Source organism: Hydra vulgaris, chromosome 15, assembly GCF_038396675.1.
Source record: "Hydra vulgaris chromosome 15, alternate assembly HydraT2T_AEP".
NCBI classification, from domain to species: domain Eukaryota; kingdom Metazoa; phylum Cnidaria; class Hydrozoa; order Anthoathecata; family Hydridae; genus Hydra; species Hydra vulgaris.
The window spans coordinates 25,731,188-25,751,350 of NC_088934.1; the positions used below are offsets into that span (position 1 = coordinate 25,731,188).

General features: G+C 28.5%; 2 protein-coding genes across 6 annotated transcripts; both read left to right on the top strand.

Moving 5' to 3' along the window:
* The first annotated feature begins 6,639 nt into the window (after window positions 1-6,639).
* Window positions 6,640-9,844, top strand: LOC136091386 (uncharacterized). The gene is made up of 4 exons (XM_065818875.1): window positions 6,640-6,848; window positions 7,120-8,567; window positions 8,683-8,781; window positions 9,017-9,844. The coding sequence occupies exons 2-4, from the start codon at window positions 7,883-7,885 to the stop codon at window positions 9,415-9,417; spliced, it is 1,185 nt and encodes a 394-aa protein (XP_065674947.1). The 5' UTR covers window positions 6,640-6,848; window positions 7,120-7,882; the 3' UTR covers window positions 9,418-9,844.
* A 200-nt stretch (window positions 9,845-10,044) lies between these two features.
* LOC136091385 (uncharacterized) lies at window positions 10,045-15,192 on the top strand. Of its 5 annotated transcripts, XM_065818874.1 has the most exons (7): window positions 10,045-12,903; window positions 12,999-13,094; window positions 13,207-13,763; window positions 14,026-14,289; window positions 14,428-14,488; window positions 14,624-14,791; window positions 14,930-15,192. In XM_065818874.1, exons 2-6 carry the CDS (start codon window positions 13,052-13,054, stop codon window positions 14,659-14,661), a joined length of 963 nt encoding a protein of 320 aa, XP_065674946.1. In that variant the 5' UTR covers window positions 10,045-12,903; window positions 12,999-13,051; the 3' UTR covers window positions 14,662-14,791; window positions 14,930-15,192. The 5 variants fall into 5 exon arrangements, with proteins under 5 accessions (XP_065674946.1, XP_065674944.1, XP_065674945.1 ...); XM_065818872.1 differs by having other exon boundaries at window positions 10,054-13,094; XM_065818873.1 differs by having other exon boundaries at window positions 10,054-13,094; window positions 14,026-14,163.
* Window positions 15,193-20,163: the final 4,971 nt, after the last annotated feature.

The following is a 20,163-nucleotide window of genomic DNA, read 5'->3' on the forward strand; positions in this document are numbered from 1 at the left end:
GCGATCTGCCAAATAATTTGTTCACATGAATTAAATTGTTCGGATTTCCGCAAGGTGCAATATGGGTTCACCTAAAACACAGAAAATGGAAAATGGAAACTAAAACGCAGAAAAAGGCGCGGAATTTTTTTTTTCGAAAATCTGTTTGCCTACCCTAACCAAATCTCAGTCAATGTAGCGGCACTCGGTTGCGAGTCAGCCTATAAGATAGTCGATGTAGCAGCACACCGTTGTGAGTCAGGCTGTAAGATAGTCGATGTATATTTCTGGAATTTTCCGCGCCGTCTTCTGCGTTTCAGGTTTCCAATTTCCATTTTCTGCATTTTAGGAAAACCCGTACAATATGTCACGTTTGTTAAAAGTTTGATGGTTAAAAAGGATATCATCAATAGCCGCGACCCATCTCTAAGTTCTGTCGAATTTAATTTTTAGTCTGAATTATTTGAATAAAAACACAAAGTTGCCATTGCATTTGTTTTGTTTTTTAGTTTGTTATGATACCATAACATGTAATATGTAATAAAAAAATAAAAAAATGAACTGTTTTCTATGCAATCGTCCCCGTTTAGCTATTCTCCATGACTATATATATATATATATATATATATATATATATATATATATATATATATATATATATATATATATATATATATATCACGCCTGACTCACAACGGTGTGCTGCTACATCGACTATCTTATAATTTTAAGTATTAATATATATATATATTATCTTATAAGTGTAATTCTTACTAATAATTGCGTATTTCTCTTGTTTTTCATGTAAACAAAGAAACGCATATCATATTTGCAGCACGCGCTATGCGTGGGTTTTTTATACTCAGTATTATAATTAGTATAACTTAAATCGATAACTTTTATAATCTTTGAGAAACTAGAACTTAGCTTTTAAATGAAATGAAATAAATAAAAACATAATTTTGTTTTATACAACTATTTCTTCTTGTATTTTAAAAACATTTAAGACTTTTATATATAAACCCTTAAATTCCAAATGAGTAAAATCCTAAAGAGACTTTATAAAGTCTCTTTAAGATTTTACTCATTCGAATTTTGCTCAGTCGATTTGCTACAAATTATTTTGAATAAAGTTAAGTTAAAATAATTAAATAATAATTAAATAAAAGTCCTTAATATGGACATGATTATAGATCAAAAAAACTTTGACCAAGTATTTAAACATAAGTTTCATCAAACATGTTTTTTCACTCAAAGTTACAGTATTGTGCAAATTAGTTCGGACAGTGGTTGAAATAACACAATTATTTGCCACATTAAAGTTTTATTCAAAAAAAACATGCCAATGGTACAAAATATGATATAATTATTAGGAGATATGACCTACTTTTGCTTTTAATAGCATTTGAACACGATTTGGCATGGATTCGACCAAAGTTAAACACATTTTAGTCACTTGTTCATCATCATACCAGGTCCTAATTACAGCACTAATTAGCTTTGCCATTGTCGAATAGTCTTCTTTCAGGAGTCTTTGTTTGATTATAGCCCAAAGTTTTCAATGGGATTGATGTCTGGAGATTTTCCAGTCCGGTCTAAAATCTCCAGTCCACTTTCTTCAAAGAATGTGCGCATTTTACGTGAAGTATGGCATGGTGCGTGATCCTGCTGAAAAATGCCATCTCCATCAGGAAAGTCTCTTGTCATACTAGGAAGCAAATGAGTCTCTAAAATAGCCTTGTATTTATCATTATTCATCATTCCTTCTACGTTAATGAGTCGTCCAAAGCCTTTAGCACTAAAACTACCCCAAAACATCTTCTTAGGCGGATGTTTGGGTGCTTGTTGAATATGTCCGAAGCGGTTCACCTTTGCTTCGTCTCACAAACTTTGACCTGTAGCCATGGACTTCAAAATGCGATTCGTTGGAGAATACTACTTTTTTCCAGTCGTCTGCTGTCCATTGAGAATACCTACGTGCCCATTGAAGACGTTTTCTCTTCATAACCAATGTCAATGTCAAAACTGTTTCTTTAGAGGTTTTCTGGCAAATCTGCCAACTTCAACTTCGTCGGACAGTTGAAGAAGAAATATTTACGCCTGATAAGGAAAAATCTCTCTGAAGGTCTGCACTTGTTTTCTTAGGATTCTTTATACTTTCTCTGAAGATAACTGTATCATCGCGAGGTGTTGTCTTGCGTTTTCTTCCACATCTTGCTTGTCGCAGTGTTGAAGATTCACCAGTGTCTATTTTCTTTTCAAGATGTCACCAACGATTGACTTGGCCACCTTCACTTTCTTAGAAATCTGTCTAATGTTTAAACCAGCATGTTCTTTAAGAGCTATAATGCTTGCACGTTTCTTGGGAGTGATGTCCATTGTGAATACGAGGTGAATAATCCGTCACAACCTCCGTCACAACCTTTCTGCACAAAGCCTGGAGTAGCACTGAAGCCACTGATGCGTTTGCTAGAATGTCTTCCCGGCAGCAAAGAGTTGCCAGACACCACTAGACTACAGTAAAACACTTATTTATCTGAAAAAACAACAGAATCTTTAGTATCATAGCAAAAAGTTGGGCTTATTGTGAAAATTATTCCAATTTTGCCACTGTCCGAACTAATTTGCACAATACTGTATAACCTTCTCTACTTAGTAAAAAAAAATGTTGGTAGTTGTAGCTTATTTTATTTCTTTGTGGAATATTTATTTAATGTTGTTTAAAGTTCTATTGTTTAATGGACTTTGCAATAGTTAAAATAACTCCAGCACCGAGCAAAGCCCTCAATTCAATCAGCCCAAAATAGCACTCAAGAACAAAGTTTCACAGGCCTGGAAATTTAAGTTAAAATTAGAGTTCCATAATATACCACAATTGAAGGGCTTATTGTGAAACAATGACAAGTCACAAAAACAAATATTTGAGAAAAATGGCTTTTAAGTTTTATTTAAATCTATAAAATCATATTTTGCACTAAGATGATTTTATAATTTTAGCTCCAATTTGAAGAATTGTGCCTTAATGTCTTTTTGGCTATTGCGTATACTCTTTATGATTATAAAAATGATAATAACTCATTTTTGAAAAAAGTGTGGCTTGCCATTGTTTCACAATAAGCCCTTCAATTATATTATAATAAACTATATATCATACAAAATTTTGATATATTACATTTTAATTAAATTTTAAAGATTGCTTCACATTAAGTCTTACTTCACTGTAAGATCTTTAGTGTTTTTTCTTCAAACAATTTAATTGTTTTTCTTACAGACCAGATATTTTATGAAAATACCTTGATTCTTTAAACTAATAATTGACTGACGACAATTTCTTGAAAAGCACGTCAACATTCAATTACTATAATTAAAATTGTATAAACCAGGGGTGAAAAAATAGAAATGGCACGAGAATAAAATACCGAAGGTTTAGCAAATATGTAACACAGGACTGCAAACGCTGCCAAATTTTCCTTTTTTTAAGTAACTAAATTTATTTAAAAAAGTAACATTGTTGACGTCAACTAGTCTTGAACTTCCCCTCCTGCCTTCTCTCCCCTGTCAACAAATGTCAAAAAAATTCAAATCCCCCTCCCCCTTATTTTGTTGACGTAATTTATGGACAGCCCCTCAACTACATCGAGTAAGTGTAAAATATTTTAAATATAATTTATGTTTTACATAAATACCTCCAGCATGAATAAAAAACAATATTTTACAAGAAGAGATCTACTTCAAATTCATAGATTGACTTGGTATATGGTATAACTGTGGGGATATGAGGAGTTATGTTAGAGTTAATGCAGTTTGAGGGAAATGGTCATAAGATTGGGGGAGGGTGGAGGTTTTGATTTTCTTTTTATATTTTTAAACTTCAATTCTTATGCATTCATCATTTGTAAGTACACTTTTATATCTTGTTTGCACTAGAGAATTAAAATACAAAGTTACTGTAAAGTGTTTACTGTATTTTGTTTTTTACTGTACTGTATTTTGTTAATTGTTAATTGTCAATTCTACTGTTTTTTTGTAAAACAGCAGAATTGACCATTATCTTAAAACTACAAAGCAGTACTCAAAGTGTTTTTATAAAGTATTAACATATAGCAATGATTAGACGAGGAATTGCATTTTGAAAATACTGAAAACCATCTTGTTACGTTTTTTTCCCTTTTCGAGCGCTTCTTAAAACGTATAAAAAACTTTATGTGTTAAATTAACTAAAAAATTTTATTAAAAATTTATTGTTTTTATAATAATTTAATTTTTGCATTCGTTTTAAAAATCAACATGTTTTACATTTTAATACTTTAAATAATAATACATGGTGCTGTGGTATTTATATACCGGAACCTAACCTATATAATGTTAGGCTTTAACAAACTTGAATTTATTAAAACATTTTTTCACTTTATCATATCATTGATTACACTGCATTAATTGCTACTTGAGGGAGGTTATTTCACGCGTGAATTTTTTTGTAGGGTAAAAAAGTTGTATTTAGCTGTGCTGGAAACACCTCTTCAGAAAATCTTTTGGTCATGTCCTCGTGTCCGTGGTATTTTCCGTAATCGCTATTTCATTTCGATGATGCCAATCAAAAGCTAAATTACATCTCCACGTTGAGGTCTATCTTCAAATGATATTAATTTAAAAATTTTAAATCTTTTCTTGTATTTTAGTCCCGAGTTGTTCTATTTATTTTACCTCCTTATCATAGTATGGATTGAAGACTGAAGACAGACTGCTGCAGCATACTCTAAATGGGGAAGAACTATACCGTAGTCTTATTGATTTAACGTTGAGGTTTTTAAAATTCTGTTTTATTTAGAACAAGTTTTTTGTTTACTTTACCGATTGTTATTTTAATGTGCAGTTCCGATTTTAAATTTTATGATATTATAACAACTCGATCGATCTCGCTTTTTGTTTTTAATTAAATTGTCCGAGCACCTGTTCTATATTAGCCATTTCATAATTGTGTAAGAGGTGGCATAAAAATTGGAACTGTTTGGTGTATTTTTAAAACAAAACATATCAAAATTATTTAACAAGGGAATAGTTTATTAAAACCTAATTAAAATTAAATATGCGCTTAAACTAAGTGTTTTATTGTCAGTATTTCAAGTTACATGGTTTTACGTTTGTAAAAATGAGAGTTGGTTAAGTTTAAACTTATTAAAAAATCAAAACAATATTTTTTAAAGACCACAAAAGCTTTGAACTGCTTGCATAGGATGTTTTTGTTGATACCCAGAAAGATTTGATACAGTTGACCATTTCGTTCTTATCAAAAAATTGGAGGAAGAAAAATAAAACATAATCTGTTTTTGTTAATGGGATTGAAAATGAATTAATAAAATTATCAAATGGTGTCTCATAAGATTCTGCATTAGGGCGATTGCTCTTACTTTCTTTATTTATGATTTTAATAGCTCTCTTAGGTTTTCCACTGCTTACCACTTTTCTAATAACACTAGTCTGCTTTTAAAAAACAAACTGTTTTAAAAGATAAACAAAAACATAATCTAGTGAATCTATTCCAGTGGCTTTCTTTCAAAAATTATCTCTTAACTCCAAAAGTAGTTAAACCATTATCTTTAAATCTAGTCCAAAAAAAATATAAATGCACCTAAATTTCATATTAAGTAGTTAAAAAGTAGATTCTGTGAATTTTATCAAGTACCTTTTATCAAAATTGATAATAATTTATATTTTGCATCCCACCTTTAAGACTTAGCACTGAGGCTTGCCAGTACAATGGTATTTTAACCAAAATTTGGCACTTGCTCAATGGTGAAACACTACACTGTAAAACTTTACCGTGAAATTCACGGTACTATATCGTGAATAACACGGTATTTCACCGTGAATGCATTTTGCGGTACAATACCGTAATTATTATGGTATTTCGGCCGCGAAAACGACTTTAACTACTTCACGGTATACTACCGTAAAATATTTAAACAAATTAAGTAAATTGGGTTACCATGTTTTTTTTTTATATTTAGTCTTAGCATTGATTTTTGAATAATTTCTATTTGAAATATTTGTATATGTCTAAATAATTCATCCTATAATTTACAAAATAATATTATTTGTTTCAATGTCATTTCTTATTGCACTTGATTTAATGATATAACTTATATGATATCAACGTGTTTGACATCAAATATAAGATTAAAGATTGAGTATATAAAATGTGTTTGATATCAAACACGTTGATATCAAACACCTAAAGATATCATTAACTTCAGCTATATCTTACTAAGACATAGCTGAAGTCCATGGTATCTTTAGGCTGAAGACTTCAGCCTGAAGATCACAGCTAGGTTATCTAGTTGTGTTTTATATCATACCTTATATCCTTTTAATCCTATAAGTATTATAAATCCTAATAATTATTATATTATATGTATATATATTTTGTATATATAATTATGCATATATATATATATATATTTATATATATATATATATATATATATATATATATATATATATATATATATATATATATATATATATATATATATATATATATATATATATATATGGTAGTGTCACAGTTATTGGCATGACTCAATTATTGGCACTTTTCATTTTTTTCAAAAAATTATATAGTTATTTCTAGTTGAAAAGTAAAAAATTATCACTGTATAAACAGAGTAACCTATCGTATTCTGTTTGAGCAAAAAATTTTTGTTGGTTGTCAATTTTTTTATAAAAATTTTTATTTAAGTAAGAAAAAAACGCAATAATTTGCCGAAAACGTTAACCTCGATACGGTTTTCATTTCTGAAGAAGACGAGAACATTTTATTGATTCCATAGTTTATTAATTAAAATCAGAAGTTCAAAATGGCACTAAAGGTAATACGGAATATTATCTAAAAGTCAAGAAAATAATTTTTGTTTTACAATGAAAACTTCTTGTGTTATTCGTTTTTTGAATTTGGGTGCCAATAATTGTGGCAACTACTCAAATATTGGCACAATAATGGATATGTTCATAACTCTTAAAATACGATATTTTTTAGGTTTTTGTTGCACCATATATTTTTAATATTGGTATTAATTACATTTAAGTCATTACTAACAGTAATTCTGTGAGTTACTTTGAGTTCTATAATTTCTTTTTCAGTCTAAAATACTAAAATCAAGCGAGTCTAAGAGACAAGTTAAAAGAAAGCAGTATGACAATAGTAGCATGCAGAGAGCGATAGACTCAGTTAAAAAATCAGATATGTCTATCAAATCAGCTGCCAAAATGTATAATGTTCCTCGCAGTACTTTACAAACAAAACTATCTGGCTCAAGTAGCCTTATGTGTAGGCCGGGACCAGCACCTACATTGCCACTGTACATAGAAGAAGCATGTGAGAAATAACTTATTGAAATGGCAAGAAGAGGATTTCCTTTAAAAATAAATGACTTATTAATAATAATTTCAGAAATATTAAATAAAAGCCCACATCCTGCTATATTTAAAAATGGAATCCCTTCTAGAACTTGGGCATACAGATATCTAAACAGGCACCCTGACTTGAAGTCTAAAACATCAGAGCATCACTCTTTAGGTAGGTCCAGTGTCACCAAAGAGTCCCTTTTGGCATGGTATAGCAACTTTAAAAAGTTCATTGAAGATAAGGAATTAAGTCATTTGATTAAGTCACCAGATCGTATTTTTAATTTAGACGAAACGGCTTTTTATCTAAACTCAAACAGAGGTAAATTAATTGGTAGAAAGCATGAATGTCTGCAACAGGTTTGCACTACTAGTGAAAAAGAAAATGTCACAGTTGCAATCAATTTCTCGGCTGCAGGAGAAATGGCTCCTCCTATGGTAATTTTAAAGAGACAGAAACTAAAAGTCTAAAAGTCTTCAGCAATGTGTTCCACTTGGAATGATAGTCCAGAGAAGCTCTAGTGGATGGATGAAGGGGGAAACTTTCCTGTATTATTTGAAAGAGTTTAAAAGGTATTTGCTTGGTAAAGGCTTGCTTAATATAAAAGACAATAATCAAAAAGTTGTACTTTTTGTTGATGGCCATTCCAGTCACCTAAGCTATGGTGCATCTAAGTATTGTGAAGAGACAAGTATTGTACTATACTGCTTGTACCCAAATGCTACACACGTGCAGCAACCTGTTGATGTTGGCGTTATGAACTCACTTCAAGGTTACTGGGCACGTCAAGTGCAGATTTACAGAATGAGCCACACCGGAGCTGCCATTACAAGTGAAAAATTTCCTGCCATGGCAATGAAAGCTATTATTCAAATAACTGCTCCAGTTATGAAAAAAGCATTTGAGTGCTGTGATTTATACCCATTTAACCCAGATAGAGTTAATTTGAACAAGCTACTTTCAACTTATCAACTAGCTCCACAGCCTGTTTTCACATATGATGTGGGTAAAAAACTGGCATTAGAAGGGCTAGAGAAAAACTTGTCAGAAGCTGAACTAGAGCAATTTAAAATTTGGAACAAAGACACTACAAACTGTTCACAACACTGGTGCAGGTTATATGAAATATGGAGAGACATGGGTGCAGAAGTAAGACTACCAGCAAATACTTCTTATACCTCAGGTAGATATTCTTATATTTTTAAATTTCTTTGCTATTTTAGTTTCATTTAAATAAAGTATTGAAAATAAATAAAATTTAAAGTTTCAAGGGAACAATTTAGTGATTTTTTTTACAGCAACTTCACCAGTAATAGATTTTGCTGTTACTCCAGGATTTCTCAACAATCAGCCAATGGTGAACTCTGAGAACAAAATCAATGAAACTGGAGCACAAGGTAACATTATTATAATTTTTATTATGAGGTTATAAAAAGATATATGGAGATTACTTTTTCTGTCATTACAGACAGTTCTATAAACTCAGAGTCGAATTCATGTGCTTCTATCAATTCTACTAGCTTTGATAATAGCTTAATAGGTTAGCCAACAAAAGAATAAATTATATAAAGAAACAATTCATTCACTATTTTATATATTTTTAAAGTTTTTTTTCTGAATAATATTTCATAGATTTTGGGTCAGATATAGATGAAGTTTCTGATAATTTTCAAGTTTCCTTTGATCAAGGTAAAGCAACAATGTTGGTATTGAAAGAAGTACTTAAAGTACCTGTATCAAATAAACCTGTAAATAAACGAAAGAAACGTCTAGTATATGCTTTATCTACACAAGAGCATAGAGAAACGCTGACAAATAAAGTCAATGGATCTATTGAAGATGAAAATTGGATTTGTTATGGGTGCAAGGCAAATTATGAAGAGGAAATAAGAGCAAAGTTGTGGCTGAACTGTGATTCGTGTAATCGTGCTGTGCACTTAAACTGTATATCTGAAGAGCACAAAAAGCTGACAAATATAAAAAAGCTTATTAAAAAACAGAACTTTCCTTTTGTGTGCCAAGAGTGCAATTAAATAAATATACAATTTTATTTCTTTAAATTCTCTTCAATTTTGTGATTTTTGTTGATAAATTACAACATTTATTATATATATGTATTCAATATACTATAACTATAATATATAATATACTTGTAGTTATTTTACAAACAAAAAACAAAATTTAAAAACAAAAAAAAATTGATCATTAGGTTCTCTAGATCTGGATTCAAATTGATGCCAATAATTGAGTCGCGCGTGCCAATAATTGAGTCAAAGTGCCAACTTGGGACAACGAATCAACTTACTTATAATGTGAATATATACTAGATTTTTTGCGCAAAAGAAAAATTAAATGCGTCAGGTCATTTACAAGGTATTTATCTAATATTGTGCCAAATTTGGAGAGATTTTTGTACAGAAAATATTATCAAAAATAGCGTTAAGGTGCCAATAACTGTGACACTACCATATATATATATATATATATATATATATATATAATATATATATATATATATATATATATATATATATATATATATATATATATATATATATATATATATATATATGTATAAACATATATATATATATATATATATATATATATATATATATATATATATATATATATATATATATATATATATATATATATATAGTTTATAAAAAAGATAATGTCTAAATTGGATTTAAAAGCATGCAACCATTGTGGCAAAAAAATGAAATCTTTGCTGAGTTATATGACTCATTATCAAAGCCATCGCAATTTAGCTAATATTAAATTTCCTTGTTGCATTCAAAATTGCAGAATTATTTTCTAAACGTATTCAACTTTCAAATTGCATATAAGAAAAGAACATAATAAAAGTATTATCGAAAATAAACCAACAACAGAAATAAATAACATTTTTCAAAGTTTTAAATGTGATATTGCACTATGTAAAAAAATATGTGCTGGACTATCTCAGTTTATCTTACATCTTAAATTGCATCTTGATTCATTTGACCGCGTTCATTGTCCTTACATGAATTGCAAAAGTTCTTACACTAATCGAAATTCATTTGCATCTCATATAACAAGACGACACAAGCAATGGGATTCAAGTTTCATCATGCCACTGTATGTTGTACATAGCTAAAATTCTTCTAATTTAAACAACAATAAAGATGTTAACACCCTTGAACAAGAAAGCATTTCATGTGGATCTTTAGAACACTATGAAAATTAAGAGTTTCATGATTGTATTGATGATATTTCTTCTGAAAAATATGTGAAGGATCAAGCTTTCCTTTTTTTTTAAAATTGCAAGTAAAAAATATATTTCCAGCTTCTTGTGTTCAATCTATTTTTGATGAACTTATGGTAGTTAATAATTCGAGTACTCTATTCTCTGTTCAAAGTCTGACTTCTGCAATCTCGAATCAAAGCAGCGATATCTGTGAAAATATTTTAACTGAATTTTCACAGATATCGCTGTCAGAACAAATAAAGATGAACAGTTTGTACGCTTTAAGTACTAATAAAAAAAGGAAAGCTTATTTTCATAAACACATGAGTTACATATCTCCAATAGAATTTACTTTAGGTTTTGATGCCAATAAAAAATTTAGAACTGTTCATCATGTTCCAATAAAGGACTTGTTAAAAATGATGTACAATAAACACAGCAATGAACCTGGGTTTTGGGTAAAACATGAGGAAAATTTTGGTATGTATTCAGACTTACTGAGTGGATCCCTATTTCAAGATATTGCAAAGTCTGATGATAAAATTTTATATCTTATTCTATATCAAGATTCTTTTGAAATTGTCAACCCAATTGAATCAGAAAGAAAAAAACATAAAATACTTGCAGTTTACTTAACATTAGCTAATATTCCATCACACAAGAGATATGCATCGGAGCAGCTACAGCTGGTACTTATGTGTAAAGATGCAGATTTAAAGTACTTTGGCCTCAGCAAAGTATTTGCACCAATATTTTCTGAATTGGCAGAAATATCTGGTTCTGTTTCTGTTTCTGAAAGTTTATCTATAAAAACAAAACTTCTATGCATACTAGGGGATAATTTAGGATCACATTCTATGGGTGGCTTTTGTGAAAATTTTAGCACAGTTTCACACTTTTATCGATACTGTTTAGCAACACGTGCAGAGTTTGATTTTAACCCTCAATTCTGTGGACTAGATCGAACAGAATCAAGCCACAAAAATAGCCTGCTTCAACCAGCTCAGAATAATGGTAGCAATTTTGAAGAAATAAAATTTAATTCACCATTTAATGGTTTATGTGGATTTCATGTGTCTACAGGTTTGCCACCATGCTTAGCTCATGATATCTTCAAAGGCGTTGCTTCACGAGATATGTATCTATTTGTTAAATATTTTGTTAGTAAGCAATGGTTTTCATTTAACAACATCAACAGAAGAATTAACATGCAGAAATATTTTGAAGGAGATGTCTTGGATAAACCTTGTGAGATGAATAAAACTTCGAGTACTGAAAAATTAAGTGGTCATGCAGTTCAAAACTGGGTGTTTTTGCGTTTGTTTCCCCTTTATATAGGAATTTACATTCTAGATTTTGAAGATCCTGTGTGGTTATTATATTTAAGACTGAAAGAAATTGTTGAGATTATATGTTCACCTAAAATTGACATTCAACATATTGCTTATCTGCAGGTTTTAATAAATGGTTATTTGTTTTCTTGTAGATAATTATTCTCTTCTAAACTATTACCAAAACATCATTATTTGTCCCACTATCCACAGCTAATTTTACGTTACGGACCTCTAATGCGAGTTTTCACTTTAAGGTTTGAACAAAAGCATTCTTACTTTAAAAAATGTGCCAGAAATTTTAACAATTACAAGCATGTATGTAAAACCTTAACAGAGACACACCAGTTGTTGCAATCATACAATAATTCAAGCATACCAAGTTCAAAAATTTATGGGGTCAATTCATTTTCATTCGAAAATTTTAGTTCTACCATTTCTGAGGCAATTATAACTACATGTGGACAACTGCCGGATACATTTCCTACCCATATTGTCTATCAAGGTACCCATTACAAAAAAGAGTTATTCTTGATTTTTGACTTTACAAAGGATCACGAACTTCCTATTTTTGCACAATTTGTGCATGAGCTTGGTATATATGAGGTCTGTGGAGAAAATAATGAGATTCGATGTATAATGATTGCTTTTTTAATAGACTATCTTCCACTACCATCTTACAAGCACTGCAATCGCTCTTTTATTTCCTTAAAGCACTCTGTGTCATGACATACACATATGATCTATTTTTTTAGATAATGAAGGTTATTAAAAGTAATATTTTAAGAACACTGCCAAATATTGACGGATGTGTTTTAAACCAGGTTGTGAAAATTTATGGGAAATAGGTGTTGAAAATGAAACAGATCTCTACCTGGTTTAAGTTGATGATTTGGTTTTGCTAAAACCCATCCATCAACGCAAACTCCTTGAATCTTGTGCAAAGGAAAGCTTTGGTAAAAAAAAATTATGATACTCAAAATAAATATGATTTTTATTATCATATACATTTTTATATTTTTATTTATAATATTAATAACTTTTTATGCAGAACAATCCCAAAACTCTGTAGATTTTATTGTGGCCACACAATCCAGCATACAAATGGTGCCCACAGTTGAAGTGAAAAATAACTCAACTAATTCGAGTAAGTTATTAAAAAAAGCTGTTAATAAAACATAGTAATTGAAAAAATATTTAGTTAGTGTTCTTTATATATTTAATTACTTTATTTTAAATATTGTGTCAATTTTGTCTAGTAATGAAGATTAAAAATGTAAGTGCTGCTGATTGGTATTTGACATTTGTTTTACCTTGGGCCAAAATGTCTAAAGAGGTACAAGATATATTAGCAGCTGGAGAAAGACCTTTAACAGCACATCGGTGTGCAATTATAAGGATTATTATGAATGATGTCCTTGCTGCTTGCCCAAAGCCATTAAAAAAATATTTAGATGTAATTGCATCTTCTATGGTTGCCAAATATCCTAAATCGTTTAAAGATGAGTATGGTACTACAGTGATTGGTAGCGGTCATGACAGTTTAACGTTACAACTAGTAAACTGTTATGACTATCTGCAGCGGCCAAACCGTGTTCCACCATTAATGAGTGTTTTAAATATGGAATCCCAAAAGGAACAATTATCAGTAGATGTTATAAAAAGAAAAACTGATAGTTATGGTTGCTTGAACCGAGAACCAGTTCTCAGTGTTTCAAACAGTCCTGAAGTACTCGAATACTATTTGCAACGAACTGAAATAAATGAAAAGATGTTATTGAATGATTTGTTGATAAAATTCCCCAATTTATTTACAGTAAATTAAATTAATTTTATTTAAAAATAATATAACTTATATTATTAACCAGTATGTATTAATTTATATTACTACTAAATAGAGATTTTTTTATAGTATTTAATTAGATTTTTGTAGAAGTTTATTTTATTTAGTTTTGGTATATATATATATATATATATATATATATATATATATATATATATATATATATATATATATATATATATATATATATATATATATATATATATATATATTTAAATTGGTTTTTTCTATTTAGGTTGATGGTTTGCTACATCACTTTGATGTTTTGATGGGTGGAGTGAATGCTGGTGAACTTTTGATGAAAGCATTATATGATGAAAAGTTATATTTATTTTTGCATAGTTGTGGAATAGCAGACCTTAAAGTAAAGAAGGTGATAAAAAATTTAGATAAAGCAAAACATGAAACTTTGTCAGATTTTCCTGTGGCTCCCAGTCTTCCAATGGCTTTGATTAGTTTGTTTAATGAAAAACTTGACGCACTCTTTATGTTTGTGGATGTATGTTAAAGATAGTAATCATTAATTTAAAATATATCCAATACATATTTTCAAGCAATTAATTGTGTTTCACTCATTTTATAATAACATGCAATGTAGTTACTAAAAGATATTTAGTAGTAAAAAAAATATGTTTAGGAGACAATGGATCAAACAGAATTGGTGCCAAGATCAAATTCTCCTTATCTATGTGTTTATGGTATGTTGAATTACAAGTTCTAATATGTTTTAAGATTTTGAAAATAATTTAAAAAAAAGGTATGAGCTTGATCATTTTTATTTATATATATTTAAAATAGATTTTTGTTAGGTCAACTTGCATTCTTTTTTTAAGGAATTCGCTATTTACAGCAAATCGATTCATGCTGGTAATTGATTGCATTGTTGTAGTTGATGGAATGAACAATTTCATCAAGTCATTTTGTTGTTTATTTGCGAGTTTTTATATTTTCAATATACCATATCCAAAAGAAGCTTCATCAATATTAGAATTTTGTCAACGGTATATAATGCTTATATATGTTTAATTAAATGTGTTTAATTTGCCTAAGGTTTACATAGTATTTGATGTTAATGATATTTATTGATGAGAATGTTTTTAAACGTCAATTGCTTATACATATATTATTGACTGTTCTAGTGCATTTTTCGGCATCAATCCTGAAAAAGGGAGCAAAGCAAGGCGAACGAAGAAGACTTTAGCAATAACCAAATTGTGCTGTCAATACTGCAGAAGTTTGCGAAATTTAATAATATTTGAATTTACCACGTTGCTAAACTTTTTAATATAACTTTGAAACAGCAATTTATTATGTAGTTATTTATATTTATTTGTAAATTTCAAAAGTTTTACAATGATGTATTTTGTTTTATTTTTGAATTTAATACATTCTTAAACTCCTACTTACCGAATATAACTGTATATATAACGTCATATTGATACGTAAGAGATTTTAAATTTTCGTTTTATTGGAATTTATTTATATTCATTTAATTTATCTGAGTAACTATTTCTATTTAATAACATGTAAGTAATGTAAAACTGAAAAGATTTTTAAAAATATGACGTGTTTTTGTTGCCATTAGCATATAAACAAACATATATGTTAATAGATATTTATAATCGAAGATACAATTAAAAAAAATGTAATTGAAATACAATTGAAATAAATGAAAAAATAAGACAAAATGAAACAGGCGAAACATTTTCGAAAATAGTAAAAATATATTTTGATTCAAGTTGTACAAAAAATATTTTCAACAAATGAGCGAGGCATTTCTGTAAATTAATCACGGTACTATACCGTAATTCACGCCGTTTCATTACAGAATAATCACGGTATTCTACCGTAAAATAACGGCATTTTACCGAGATTTATTCACGGTGTTTTACCGTAAAATAATCACGGTACGATACCGGCACTTATGGGTAACGGTATAGTACCGTGATTTTCACGGTAAAGTTTTACAGTGTAATTAACATATATTATGTCGTTTTTGAATCTCATCTCAGACATCCTTGTCAAATATAAAGACTTATACAGAAGCAAACTTTTATAAGCAACATAAAATCCTTCTTCTTTTGTTTACTGATTTTTTAACATAGAAAAATACTCGTTACCATCTTCGATAAGCTAAAAGCTTTAAATACCATCGAATTCTGGCTATAAATTCATTAAATATCAGAGCATATGCACACTCCTTATACAGTTTAAATCTCTCCAAAAAATTTTAAAATCAAAAAAAGTTGGTTTATGCTGAATTATAACAACGGATAATTTTTCTTTATTAATTTTTCTTAAATTAGTATTCTTTATATTATCATTTTATTTTAAATTCTCACAACTAATTATTTTTATAACTAATAAGATATTGATAATTTTTGTTATCGTTGTTACTATTATAATTATTACATTATTAAATGCTTTATCGCAATAGGGTACCATTTTGCCTTCGTCACGCCAATATTGAATAAATTAATCAGTCGTACAAATAAAAACGAAGTACGCGCGTACAAATATGGTTTACATAATAGAAATCTTACTCGTACGCGAAAAATGTTTCTATACTTAATTTTTCGCGCCATCAATATATCGATGTAGTGTAATAGGTGTTTAAATCTTCTTCTTTTAAGGCGCGACTGCCAGGGTTGCGGCTACAAATCCTTATTGGGCGAATTTTTAATTTTCAATTATAACGTTTTGTTTCTGAGTAGTTTTATGTTTTTAACTATTGTTGTTGTTTATTTATAGTTATACCCAGCAAAATAAAAAGAATACCTTACGTTGCTTATCCAATAAATAAGAACTCATTGCCTCCATAATAATCGAAAATTACGTTGTTTTCGAAAAAATACTCTCAATGAATACTACATATGAAAATTATAAAAACATATTCCCATTATCTTAAAACTATAAACACATTGTGATCTACACAAATGTAACTATAAATATTCTGTATTTCAATAAAAGATTTCAATACATTAAACGCGTTTAACTTGCAAAGGAATAAAGCAAAAGCATAAAGAAAGATCATCATTACTATTTGATGTCTTTATGTGCTAATACTAATGTCTTCATGTGCTTGATACTAATCGACCTCCGATTTCACTGCAATCTTTTTTTCCTGACAATGTACCAGGTGATTTAAAAGTCATTTAAACAGTTTTGCACCTAATTTCTAATAACAAATAGACCTTAAAGCACATAACTTACATTAAAAAGTAGCAATATATTTATATATTATAACTTATCTATAGATTAAAAAACTAATTTACTCACAATATTTTGTTATCTTTATTTTACCTTTTTACATTATCAGTTTTCATCATTCTTGATTACATTGTTAAGCTAACATCATTATTCAGTTAAATTCTAACAGCCAACTCAATCACATCGCTTTTTATGTATGTAAAAATTTAAAAAAAACTGAACAAATGATAATAATGATGATGAGAACAATTATGATTCTACACTTATTGGCATAATTAAAAGAAAATGTTTTATCTACATATGATTTAAACCCATTCACGCAAAATGAATGTCAGGTCAAACTCATAAAATAAGTATAAAATTGTAACCATAAATAAATAAAAATAAGTGAAGTAAACGAAGGAATAAAATATAAAACAAACTGTAAAAATGAGTATAAACTATAAAATCTTATACTATGTAATGCTTGACTAATACAATAAAAAAAATTGTAACAATCAAAACATATTTCAAGAAAAATATATAAAATATCAAAGAAAAGTTAGAACAAATAAAAAAACCATCAAGTATTTTTAGCTTACAATTTTACGGTACGTTTTGCACAACCGCCATTTCTGTCAGGAGCTTGCAATAGCCATCGCTTTATGGACCTCTCGACATCTGTATTACATGCTTCTTTTTCATGATTTTGAACTGCAACTGTTAAATTTAAAACAAGGCATTTAGATGTGATCCACTTAATTACCCAAAATAATTGTCTATTAATTTATTTACTGTTGATTATGCCAGGAATTTGTTTTAACTACAAGGGAGTGCTGCTATATCGACTATCTTATAGCCTGCTGCTACAAGTAAGTGCCGCAACATTGACTGAGGGTTTGGTTGGGGCAGACAGTCTATTAAGTAACAAAAAAATAAAAAGTATATTAAAATATTCCTTGTTTATATTAAAAAGTCACCACTTTGAGCAAGTCTCACAACAAGCGTAAAAATAAAATTGTTTTATGCCGCTTAACTGCAGATTTACCCATTTATATAAGTAAATGATATAAATATATATCTACACATATATATTATATTTAACGTTATATTTATGTATATACATAATTATGATATAGATATATATCTATATACATTATAATAATAATATATTTATGTATATATATAATTATATAAATACTTAAATATAATTATACATGTATTATTTACTTATACTATAAATGATATAAATATAAAATAAATAATATATGGTATAAATGATTTGAGATCCTTAAATCATACTATTAGTATAAAATTAATCAGTCATATGTTATACCTCATTGAAATATAACATTTGCTGAATGTTATAACCTATGACAATATTCATTATTAAATAGTATAACCTATGATATTAAATAGTATAACCTATCTTTATAATATAGTATAGCTTATGACAATATCTTACATAATATCATGATATTTGATTTATTTTAAAAGTAGGTAAATGTTTTATGAGGATCCAAAATATGCTTTATAATATAAAGTATAAATGATTGGAGATCCTTAAAGTATCCTAATATTTCTGCTGTTTTTGTTTTTGTTTTTATTACTTATTTGAATATTTAAATTCAATCAATATATATAAATACATTTTTTATGTTTTTTATTGTTGGTTTGTTTATGTTTTCATGTTTTAGTTGATATTTAAAAAGTTCATTACTTATTGTATTTTTGTAAGTGTCTTATGATGTCTAAAGTTATACAATTGGCTAATTTAGGTCAACTATTGCTTGTTCTTTATTTTGTTATTGGCATGATGATTTGTTTAGCTCACTTTGTAGTTGTTTTTTTCTTACTGTCATCAGTTATTCATTTTATCAACTAGGGTTATCGATATAAGATATAGTTAATATGTACAGTTATTAAAGTCAGTTCTTTATTTACATACATTTGTTGCAGTTGCAGTTAACTATAGCTACTATTATAACTACACCAAAAGTAGTATTTAAAAATATGGCTATGTAATTTTTGATTATAATGAGATATTTGATCAATTTTTTATAGAATATTGTGAAAGTATAGACAATTCTGACATGTTGATACCATGGCTGGTATCAACATGCCAGCATTTTTAACATTTATATGATTTAAAAATTCAAATCTTTCTGGCACAAATTTAGAGTTTATTTTGTAAATTAATTTATTGACATATATTGACCAATGCATTTATTTTTGGCACAAAAGCAGGTATTTTTATTATGCATTCATTTCTGGCGCAAAAGCAGGTATTTCTATTTTTTTTTTATTCGTTGCGATTTTATGATACTATACTATATTTCTATATATATATATTATTATATTATACTATATTTCTATACCATATAGGCTAGTAATTCCATGTGGAAAAGTTGAATTTCTTCCAAAAATGCCCAAGTTTCAACCAAGTTAAATTTTTTCAAAAGGACTTAAAAGCCATGTTATTTTATTTTGCTATTTATATTTTGAAGGATATTTTGATCTTATTTTCAAAATAAAGTTTTTGTGTACCATGAAGTGTGTTGTTTTTTTAATGTCGTTTTTATTTAAAACATTCACAAAGTAAGTAATAATAAACTAAGTTAAGGTCACATTTTATTATTATTGTGCTGTACATACATTAAAACCGCTAAAATCATCGAATAATATCTGCCTTGGTTGTTATTCAACGGTAGTACAGTTGTAGTGTTGTGATAGCGCTCGCCTCGTAATCGAGAAGTTCCAAGTTCGATCTGGTGATCGAACTTTTTTTTTTTTTTTTTTAGTTTTTATTTATTATATTTCCATTATATAGTTAACATAGCTTACATTTTTATCTTTATAACTTGTTTGTGGTGAAAATGTTTACTTGCAGAACTTGTGTGTCTTTACCAAGAAATTTGTTTTTCGAGTTTTTATATCCGTTTATAATTTTGTACAAATTCACAATTATTTTAAGTTGTTAAACATCCAAATCTTCAGTTTTTTAAGAAATTATTAATCTTTTCTCCTTTCATCGTAATGTTCGTTTTTCAGTTTTAATAAAATAATACTTCATTTTTTTTTTCTTCTTCTTCTTTTCTTTTTCTTCTTCTTCTTCATTTAAATCGTCTCAAGTTCTTGACAATCAATAAAGACGTAGATACTAAGAAATTGCTGTTTTGACCAA